At 40.4% G+C, this 11,218-nt stretch overlaps 1 protein-coding gene across 6 annotated transcripts; it reads right to left on the bottom strand.

Annotated features, from left to right (window-relative positions):
* Positions 1 to 256: 256 nt before the first annotated feature.
* On the bottom strand, positions 257 to 9,608 carry Hnrnph1 (heterogeneous nuclear ribonucleoprotein H1). Of its 6 annotated transcripts, none has more exons than XM_026414274.2 (14): positions 9,556 to 9,608; positions 8,952 to 9,064; positions 7,277 to 7,432; positions 6,929 to 7,072; positions 5,276 to 5,414; positions 4,158 to 4,336; positions 3,999 to 4,070; positions 3,810 to 3,943; positions 3,530 to 3,665; positions 3,137 to 3,196; positions 2,985 to 3,044; positions 2,123 to 2,215; positions 1,618 to 1,667; positions 937 to 1,024 (listed from the first exon to the last, which is right to left on the bottom strand). In XM_026414274.2, the coding sequence occupies exons 2-13, from the start codon at positions 9,046 to 9,048 to the stop codon at positions 1,618 to 1,620; spliced, it is 1,320 nt and encodes a 439-aa protein (XP_026270059.1). In that variant the 5' UTR covers positions 9,049 to 9,064; positions 9,556 to 9,608; the 3' UTR covers positions 937 to 1,024. The 6 variants fall into 6 exon arrangements, with proteins under 6 accessions (XP_026270063.1, XP_026270059.1, XP_026270057.1 ...); XM_026414272.2 differs by having other exon boundaries at positions 2,955 to 3,044; XM_026414273.2 differs by having other exon boundaries at positions 2,955 to 3,044; positions 8,952 to 9,080; positions 9,556 to 9,603.
* Positions 9,609 to 11,218: the final 1,610 nt, after the last annotated feature.

Raw genomic sequence — 11,218 nt, forward strand, 5'->3', positions numbered from 1 at the left:
TTTATGCAAGTGCTTACAAGTTATAAGCAGCTCAGATCAGGTCCTGTGCAGCCAGGCCAAACCATACAGCTCTTCCAAGGACCCCAAAGCCAAGTTTACCTGCAGTTGCACTGAAGGGAACTGAAGTCTGAAGACATCTAACAACAGCCTCAACTGCCGAGCCTCTCTGCCAGTCAGATACGAGGACCTACGCCCCAGGCAGGAATAGAGCACCAAGAAACAGTCCACATGACACTGAAGCACAGACAAGACAAAGTGCAGTTTTTAAAAGGAAGATTTATTTGACAAGTTTCACTTAGCGCAATACACCTAAAAGGAAATCACAATACAATGAAGATTTAAATCAAGGCCTCAGAATTTCATACAAACACCAAGACCGAAATCCTAAAGTATTGGTATTGCGTCTCAAATTTTCCCCATTAACTTAAAAAAAAAAATGCTTAAAACTTACGTGCCTTACAGGTTATTAAATGAAACTAGAATTAACAAACATGCCAAAATGTTTCACTTTTAATTGTAGACACAGCTCCTATATTGAGTTTTACAAAAAGCATGTCTTTCAACATGCATCCAAACAGTGTTCAATGTAATATGGTATAAGAGCAACATTTAACATAATTCAACTGCTTTAACCTAAATACGCTTACTGCTTAAGTACATCCTACAATATAACTAACTTGAGAAAAGCTGAAAATTGTTTAACAGTTATAGTTTACTCAACTTTGCTGTTAACATCCTGGATGACTGCTGTGTTCAAAAATACTGAACCTTAAATCTTTCAAATAATCCTGATTCCCACATATAGAGTAAGCATAAGTCACAAGCTTGCATTGCAAAAACTGTTAAACTGAAGTTTTGTTTTTTCTTTAAAAAAAAGTTGACCAAGAGTCAGTGATCAGGATCAATTACATTCCCCATCCACCACTCATACTGGACATGCTAGACATCCCTCCCATTCCGTTCACGCCCATAGATGCACGGCTTCCATTATTGTAGTAGCTGCTGTTCATTGCTCCTTGGCTACCTGCAAAGAGATCAATTTGACAAGTTAGAAGTAGTGTCAGACACTCAGTCAAATAAAATAATGCATTCCAAGAAAAAATTTAAAATGTATACGAGTACAAATGGCTGCTGTCCAAGTGGCGAGAAGCATGTTTGGGAAAGGGGAATCCCGACTCCAAACAAGTCTCAATTAACCCCTTTTCTCTGCAGTACCAACTTGCCAGACTCTTGTGCTACCATTTAAATGGATTCTTCAGGATCAACGTGGAAAATTAAGTTTAAAGGAAAACTAGTGTTTTTCAAAAATTGCAAAATTACTTCATGTTTTTAAAGCTAAGCAAGGCATTAAAAAAAAAAAATTTAACATAACAATCACATTGTGTTCTTCGAATGGCATGTATGAATAGGGAGCACAGGGGATGTCTCTTGCTTTTCCTATTCATAGTGGGCAGGAAGTGAGAGGACAAAGTTGGACTAAAGGCAACTCACTGTGCCCAAAATGGCAGCCTCCATGGAGTTAAGTCAGAGCCATTGACTGCTATAGAAATAGTGTTATTACAACATATCAGTATTTGCTATGGGAATTTAAATTATATTTTTTGAGAAAATATTTACCTATGCAATGTTTGATTGAAAATCACTGGAGTTTTCCTGTAAAACTTGGTCTGCAAAAGGATTTTGTAGGGTAAGACTATAATACCAAAATCACCATTCTTTAGACCAATTGAAAAAAAAATAAAACCATCTCTATGTTAACTGACTAGTAAATAACGGTCCTAAACCCAACCACCATTCTACTATTTAAAAATCTCCCTCCATCAAAAATTGATTTAACCAAAAGACAGAAAAAGTGTACTATTCTAATGTTTTAATAAATGAAGGCATGGTTTCTGGCTCGACAGTATTTCAAAGTTGCAATCACTAATTTTTATTAAATTCATAGAACATTTCCCCCGCCCAATGATTGTTTCTGAAAATTAAGCTATTAAGAACAATTAGGATCAAAAGCATACATTTAATAACCCAATCTCACCAAAAAAAAAAAAAAAACCTGCATAATTTCCCAACTAAAGAAACCTACCTAAAACTTTATTTTACGTATATAAAAAAACATGCTTACCATATCCACTCATGCTGCTCTGGCCTCCATAGCCTCCTCCATAACCACCACTCAGCTGCTGGCTAGCTGGGCCACCATAACTGGACTGGTTTGCTGTTAAGTTAAGAGAACATTAGAGCTTTGTTCCTTATGTAATGTGGTACCTGGTGGTACCGAGCTTGTAATTCTATATCTATGATTTTCCAGTCTTCATCTTATATTACTAACCCTGTCTCCTTCTGTCTATTGTCTATTTACCAGATTAACTCTTCTATTCGTCATTGAGTCAAATATTTATGAACCAAATGGTTAACAGCAGCACACACATCAGCAGGACTAAATCCACGATTCCTTAAGCAGAGGCATTTTGTGAACATCTCATGAAACTGCTTGACTGGATTTAGTGGGGTTTCCCCCTTAGCTTGTTACGTTTAAGTATGTCAATACACAGGTATCACTGAACACCTAATTATCCCCAGCTATTTATGCCCCCAAATTAATTATTTTAATCCTGTTTTTACTATTTTATTTTAGATGTAAGCTTCATACTCTAATAATTTAGCTGCATTCTACATTTCCCCCCAAAGTACTTAAATCTAATTTGAATTATCTATCCTGAGCAGTTGATTCAACTCAAAATTTACATAGTAACTAATACAGTAATTACAAAATTCATTTAAAGTAATAAACTGCTTTCTTTGCCTAACTTAAATTGTTATGCTAACTTAATTATACTAAACTTAAATATTATGCTACACTTATTAATTATGCTATACTTATTATAGATTAACTTAACTTACAATAATCGACTTATACAGATATTTTGGTTTTTAAAAAAACTAACGATATTTACACAAGCCCATGCCTCCCATCATTTGGCTACCATAAGCACCACCGCTTGCTCCTGCTGTAGAATTCAAGAAGAGTTCTACATATCTGTGTTCTGAAATGAGAGAAAAGGTATACAAGGTTAGCTTAAAAAAAGGACACTAAAGTGATATTTACACAAACCCATGCCTCCTAGCATTTGGCTACCGTAAGCACCACCGCTTGCTCCTGCTGTAGAATTCAAGAAGAGTTCTACATATCTGTGTTCTGAAATGAGAAAAAAGAAAGTTTGAAAATGTTTGTTGGTGAAAGAAAACAAGATAAACAGTTCTTTAACAAGTAGATCTGTGAACTTCAAACACTTTTGGTAAAAAAAAAATCTAGCTGCTTCTCTGATGTTTGTAGAAACTTGTCTTTAAACATTCATCTAAATTGTCAATTAAAAACAAACTTCAAGATATGTTCATAACAAATCTCCTTCAGTCATAACTAATTTTAAAACCCACAAATTTCCAACATATCCAAACCCACTATTCTATTTCTCTATCTTAAAATGTTCACAACCACCTAAGTGTCCCCAAGTGATTAATTCAGACTTACGCATATTTGCTTTGTCTTTTGACATAGCTGCCACAGCATCTTCATGAGTAGCAAACTCAACATCTGCTTCACCAGTTACTCTGCCATCAGGACCAATCTCAATGTGTACTCTCACAGGATTGAGTGGTGAAAAAAACTAAAACGACATTTCAAAGAAATCAAGTCAATTTGCTACTATTATGAAAAACTAACTTGTAAACCCAATTTTCATCGAGAGAATAAGGTCCAAGTTTTTACTGTCATACTAAATATCTGACTTATGAATTCATCTTGTACTTACATTATAAATGTCATTCTCAGTAGCTCTGTAAGGTAATCCCCGCATGTGTACACAATGCCCTGTTGTGCTCTGGAAGGTAGAACCACCATCCCCATATCTGTGATCAGACATTCCTGAAAAACAGTAATTGAGGTCTAGATGGACAAGAGTGTAATACTCCTCAGCTGAGAAATTCAATTCTTACCTTACCTCTTCCAAATCTATCTGACCCAAATCCATAGCCATCATTATAGCCATTATAATCATCATAGCCTCCATAGCCTGAAAGACAAAAAGTACAATTAATCAAATGAAAATACCTAGACAAACAAGGAACAAACTGGTCCCATCTTGCACATCACCACATACCTCCACCATAAGCACCACGCCTCATCCTCTCAAAGCCAGCTCCTCTGCCAATGCTGTTATACCCTCTGCCAGCCCCAGGTCTGTCATAGGGACCTGGCCGCTGCATGGCCATAAGCTTTCTTGGCGGATCATAATGAGTTCTAACTTCAGCTCGACTGCTCTTAAATATTTCGATATACCTAAAGCAGTGTTCAAGAGGGAGGGGAATGGGGAGGGGAGAGAAAACATTAGTTCATTTCATACAAGTGTTTAGCTATACAAGAAAACAATCTAGTCATAGCCATGAAACTGACTAATATTTAAAGCCAGATTTCTTATATTTGCATAGGCAATGACCAGAAATTCACTCAATAATATTACTTTAAATGTAAAATTTACAGGGAAAAAACTCCTCTGAGGCAGAGCCCAACCTTAGGGGTAGAGAGGAGTACTATAAATAAATGATTTAGGAGGGAAATAATTCCACTCAACTTTCAACACATTTCAACTCAAATCCATTGGCAGTATGTATAGCAAGTGGGCTAAAAGGCCAGCCTCCACCAACAATCTAGCCCACACTACACATTTCCTCTCGCCAATATATACCCCAGCCTATGCTTTTAGTAGGAATCAGCATAGGTAAGCGCATGCTTCAATGAAAAATAGTCACAAGCAGAGAGAATAAAACCTTTTGTGACAATTTCTTGAAAGCTATGCTTATTAATACATATGCAGAATATTTATACAGCAAGAAAAAGTTTGTTGCATTTCAACTTTAAAAACAAGATCAGAAAGTATCACATTTTCTTATGGTAATATTAATTTACTAGGTGGGTGTTATTACAGCTAAAGCCAGGTTTGCATTAATTTTTAAAGCCATAGTCTCTCAACTCCATTGACTGGGGTTAATACGAGTCTCAAAAATCACATAGCAGACCAAATTAACTAGGGCCAATTTTAAAACCTCAAATTTATTTAAAAGCAATATAGGACACTGACTAGCAAAAGTCTGAACATGGCAAAATATCAATTAACTGGGAATAGGAAATAGATTATTTCCTCCTGTTAAGCAGAGAGAATATGGATTTAATTGTTTACCATAAGAAAAGTGACATATCCAACCAACCATCCATCCCCACCTGTGCCCTATTCTTTCCTTGTGTTTCTTTAGAGCCTTTTCAGCTATTTCCTGTGAAGCAAACTGCACGAAGGCCTCCCCCGTACTCCTCCCCTGGAAGTCCACCGGCAATGTTATCCCATTTGGCACGATTTCCAACCCTTCAACCCAAGGACAAATAACCCCAGTAGGGGGGCAATATTAACATCACAAGCCCAGAAATGATTCTTCTTATAGCTTTAAATAAACCAGAATTTTAACTTTAGGTGAATGGTATGTTTTCAACAAGTATTCTTTTAAATATGCATTGCAATAATATGAAGTTCCACTATTACAAAGTATAACTCAATTCTTAACACACCCCATGGTACAGTATGAATGTATATAAAAAAAAAAAACTGCTGCTCCACACAAGGTGCATTAAGAATTCAACAATTAAAAACACTCTTATCTATGCAATGTTGAAAAGTATACAAGAATTTAATATAATTTTCAAGCATTAAAATAACAGTTTTACTAAATTCAAGACACACCTTTTACCTCATTTTATATTTCAATGCTTTAAATTATTGGAACTTCAAAAAAATTTTTTTACAAGTACACATTTAAACATTTCATAAAAATTGAAACATTACTTAAATCACATAATTGACAAACATACAATCTAAACTTTCAACAAACAACTATCTACACAGCACAATCATGCACTCTTATGCTCTAACAGTAGTATGATTCACTTCTGGAAATTCCGTCTATGAAAAATCCTTTCCGTGGATACATTCCCAAGCTTACAAAAAGGGCTTAAAGCACTTTCCTAGAAGATATGAAATTATGTTCATTTTTAACGTTGACAGATACATTCAATTCTCACCAATTTAGATAAAACAAAACAGACTTGATTTCAGAAATTCTGACATTAGGACTTGATACATATCTGAGTCAAAATTTTAACACATCCTACACTAAACCATGAAAGGATTTCTTGCTCTTAAATCCAATTTTATTATATCAAGAATATTAATAGTATTCAAAACATTATGAACTAACATTCTGCTAAACATGCAATCTTATCAGCTCTTCAGCATAAAAACATTCAAATACTTTAGGCCCAGAACAATTTCAAAGCTTTCTGTACTGTGTTTCAGGTAATGAAACTATAAGCATTCAACCTGTACTCAACTACATTTGACTTTTCAGTAACAGTTTATAACAGGCTAAACCAAGATGTTTCCATAATAATTTTTTTATAGAGAATCAGACCATTAGAATTATTTCTGGTCTCATGTACCAAATAAGTGTCTTGAAACAAAGACACTTAACTCATAAATTACAACAACCTCACTCATTCTAACGTTAAGGAATCTTACCTTTAACTTGAAGTACTTTGCTAAACAGCAATGTAAGGGAGGTGGTTAAGCTGTTGAGGACAGTCCTCAAAGATCTACTCTGAACTACAATACTAAATATAAGCAAAGTTAACATTTTGGTACTTCTAATTTCCACCTTTAAGATGGGCTTAAGTTATTTGAAGGTCTCTAGGAAGAAAACATTAATTCATCAGCATATACTCACAACCTATTTAAGTACCTAATCTAATCAATTTTAATTAATCATGTCTATTATTCATGTTGCGAGAAGCTAGCCAAACTCACTGCTCAGCAACAGGACTACATACCTGAGAAGAACTGAACAATTTCTTCCTTGCTACATCCAAAGGGGAGTCCTCTAAGCCGTACAAAGCCATCATTGGCCGTGTCAGGACTATTTGGACCAGTATGCTTCAACACCCAATCCATTTCAACGTTGTTTGACTTGAATACTGAAAGAGGTGCTTAGAATTAGTCAATTTTGGAAAATGATAGAACAAAGTTCAGATTTCCTGGGTCTTTAGATAAACTAAGAAGAGTTGCCATAAACTCCCTTAGATGACCATTTCCATGCGGTCAAATACCTAAAATTCAGAACAGGGTAAGAACTCTATGTGTTTAACATTTTACTGTTACTAGGGCAACATAAATCAAACCTTCAACATATCTGTGTCCCATAGTTTCTCTGTCTTTTTTCAGGGCCAATTTGACTTCATCTTCTGATTCAAGTTCAACAAAAGCCTCGCCACTCGGTCTGCCTTCTCTGGTGTAGATGAAACGAATACCTTGAGCCCCATTTTGAATTTTGCAGTCTGGAAAGAAAACAACCGTTAATACAGAATTTACAACCTAAACTACCTGTGGGTGATACAGATGGAAGTGCCCATTTATGTCACCACTATAAAGTAAGTTAAACTTGTGAAGCCTAAATGAAGATATTACCAACTCCCAGCATGTCTCTCCTCGGTATTTAAGCATTCATCATTTCATCATCCATGAAACTCATTCCCTAAATACATCTTAATTCAAGAAAACCCAGTATTCAAAGCAAGTTCGCAATCAAACTCATCTCTAACGCTTGGTACTCAAGTCTCATTAGTCTTAGAACTTCTAACAAGATCACATCTGGACCTTGGGACTTTACAGCATTTTCTGAACACATTAGATTGAGTTTTGGTCCAACCAACTTGACAGTTTCACAGCTAAGTTTATACAGTTTCTCAATCAAATCCAATGCAGGCCCAATACTCACCTGAAAGGGGATCATGTTACCAAGCTAAAATGCTCCAAGTTGCACAGCTGAAACCAAACCCAGTCTTGCCCCCTGCAAAAGTGGCTTCCAGTATACTTGATTCTTGTTTTACAGGTCGTTTTCTGTTACCGTAGCTAAATTCAGATAGTAAGTCAATACTACAAGTATCTTTTCCAAAACTTGAAAACTTCTTCCAAATATAACTCAAGTCTACTCTTACTAATACCAGGAACAAGAAGATTCCAGGAGAAATTATTCAGAAAAGCTACATACAGTTGTTTAAAAAAAAAAAACTACACAACTAAGAAAACATCCCTGGGCTTCACAATCCTCAACTGTAAAGTGAGTTAAATAAAGCAGACGTGGACTGGGGTGTAGCTCAGTGGCAGAGCACTTGCCTAGCATGTGTGATGCACTGGACTGGGATCCTTAGCAACACATAAAAAATTAAACAAAGGCATGCTGTCCATCTACAACTTCAAAAAAAATTTTTTTAAGTAGTAGACGAGCAGGAACTCTTCATTTACCAAATCTCAATTAGGAAAACTAAAATTAGAAAGTGACCATTTTAACTTTTCCCCAACAAAAATACCCCTTTCCAAACACCACCAAAATCAGAAAACAGTTATACTTTAAATTACTATAATTTGCCCAGCTATTACTAGTCTATTTTCAAGATTGAGGGGGAAAATCCCACTTATCCAAATCGACATTTTAGAAAGGACATCCACAAGAGATGAGTTGTTTTAAGATCGAAAAAAAAAAGAAAGAAAAACTCCAGTGGGGGGCAGCAGCCCCATGGGGGGGGGAGAGAACGGGTGGAGCTTTCACAATTTCCATTGCGTAACAGCGGCCCGCTGGGCGCGAGGAGCACAGAGGGAACCGCTACCGCCCGCGCCCCGCCAGGGGGCGCCACCCGCAAGGCCCACTCGCCCCGCCCCGCCCCGGACCGGACCAGCCCAGCCCAGCCCAGCCCCAGCCGCAGCCCAGCCCAGCCCCAGCCGCAGCCGCAGCCCGGCCCGTTCGCCAGCCCGCCCGACAGTAGGGCTGACAACTCCAGCCTCCTGTTTCAAACTCACCGGAAAAAAAACGTTGCACTTCATCGGCCGAGCAAGACCAGGGCAAGCCCCGGACCTTAACCACGAATCCTTCTCCGCCTTCGGTGCCCAACATCATCGTCTCTTTGAGGATCCTGGCGTCGAAATAGACTGTAAGGCGGGTTATGAGGATAAAACCTAAGAATGTTAACTAAATGACCCTCCACCGTCGGAGCGCCGCACGGGAACCAGAGAGGCGACAGGAGCTCCACCCGTGCAGATACCTTAACCCACTCCAATACCCCACACCATTGGCCAAGGATCCGAACCCCGAAGCCGTTTGGGGCACAAAGTGCCCAAACTCCAAGCCGATGGGACCCTGGCCTAGAGCCAGCGTGGAGGCAAGGAAATGGCGGCGGCCGCTTCCGCTCCGCCTCCTCCGACATCTCACACAATAGAGTCGTCGCGGCCTGCAGGCCTCGGCGGCGCTGCCAAGGCTCAGCGAAATTTCCGCAGTACTTAGCGGCAATTCGCAGCTTGCCAAAGGCCCCCAGGCTCTACCAGAGCCTTAGGAGTCAAGCAATCCCCGCAAAAAGAGCATACTTGGGTGTCGCTGGGCGGCAAACAAGGATCCGCGGAGACTCACCTACACACACGACTTCGGCGTGGCTAAGAAGAAATGGCCAGCGGGCGCCTGCGCAACCTAAATAAGGCCCTTTGAATAAGTTCTGCGCACGCGCAACCAGCTCCCTGCACCGCCCCTTGCATCACACAGCAACTAGGCGCATGCGTAATATATACAGTGGGCCCACCTTCGGCAGTCAGACGATTTTGCGCATGCGTTTTTGGCTCAGCCTCCGGCTTCGTAAAGGTGCCGGGCTTTTTATGCGCCTGCGTCTTCCCACTGATATTGAACTTGGAGGCTCAGCGGTTTATAACTTAGTTTCCTGCGCATGCGTTTTTCTTCGAACCGTTCTCTAGTCTTACCCGCCAGAGTGGGGGAGGGGAATGGCGGCAATCAGTTTCCTATGGGGACTATATGGTAGTCCCAAGCTCAGGGTTGTCGCGAGATAGCTGTCCTCCTATTCCCCATGGTTTTATGCGCGCTCCTGGCCAACCTGAAAAGACAGGCGCAGACTTCCTTTTCCCCACGCTACCTGTCCCCTTTTCTTCTCTAGAGCCAGCCTTAGCTACCCTGCTGCAGACTTCTTGTCCCCAAAGCCACCCCAGACTTGTGGCAAGTCCAAAGCGTGTGTACTACTTCCCCTTACCTGCAGCCGTAGGGCCTAAGGCCGCAGCCTCCACAGCATCCTTGTGCCCATGCCAAAGCCAATACCCCGCTTTTGCTTAACGAATTCACACGGGGCGACCCCCCCACCCCCGCTCTGCCCCAGGGTTGGTGGGGCCTGAAAGCCACGGGGCCCTCTCACGAGATGGGATCACCCAGTGCCACGTCCTGCCTCGCCTCGTGAACCCAGGATGAGCTTGCAGGTGTGTCTGGACGTTGCTGGGGAGACAGTTACCATTTACTCTTTCCAAAACTGATTCCATTTCCAAGGTAGAGACACAGTTCACGGTTCGAAGAGGCCTCAGGGTCACCCGCTGTGCCCATGTGGCGCGAGATCAGAAGAGTTTGTGATTTCCATCAGCACCACCGAAAACTAATATGATGCCCCTACCTTCCCAAGCCTCCCCAGAGTCTGATAAGGCTGTTTGCCGCCCCCCAGCCCTGGTAGACGCAAGCAACAAACTAACAATAAGTCAGTGTTGGACAGTGCTGCAGAAGTACCACAGTTAGTGAGCCTCTCTGAGGGTCTCCCTGGGAAGAGGGATGCAAAAAGTGTTTCCCTCCAGAATGTAAAGGTGTGAAGGCCAAGTCCCTAACTGTTTTAGTAAGACAAAAGAACTCATCAAAGGACAGATAGGATTGCAGGGCATGGTGGCCACGACGGGAGGATCACCAGTTCAAGGTAGAGGACCAAAAGTTCGATGTCAGCCTCAGCAATTTGGGCTGTGGATGTACCTCAGTGGTAAAGTGCCCCTGGGTTCAATCTGCAGTACCAAAAACAAAGATCAAAAAGACTGTGCGCGGTGGCCCACGCCTGTAATCCCAGCCTCTCGGGAGGCTGAGACAGGAGGATCACGAGTTCAAAGCAAACCTCAACAAAGGAGAGGCTGAGCAACTCAGTGAGACCCTGTCTCTAAATTAAATATAAAATAGGGCTGGGGAATGTAGCTCAGTGGTTAAGTGCCCCTGAGTTCAATCTCCTTGACCAAAAAAAAAAAAAAATAGGAGTCCAGAGATAGAG

Source organism: Urocitellus parryii, chromosome 1 (genome assembly GCF_045843805.1).
Source record: "Urocitellus parryii isolate mUroPar1 chromosome 1, mUroPar1.hap1, whole genome shotgun sequence".
In the NCBI taxonomy this organism is placed as follows: Eukaryota; Metazoa; Chordata; class Mammalia; order Rodentia; family Sciuridae; genus Urocitellus; species Urocitellus parryii.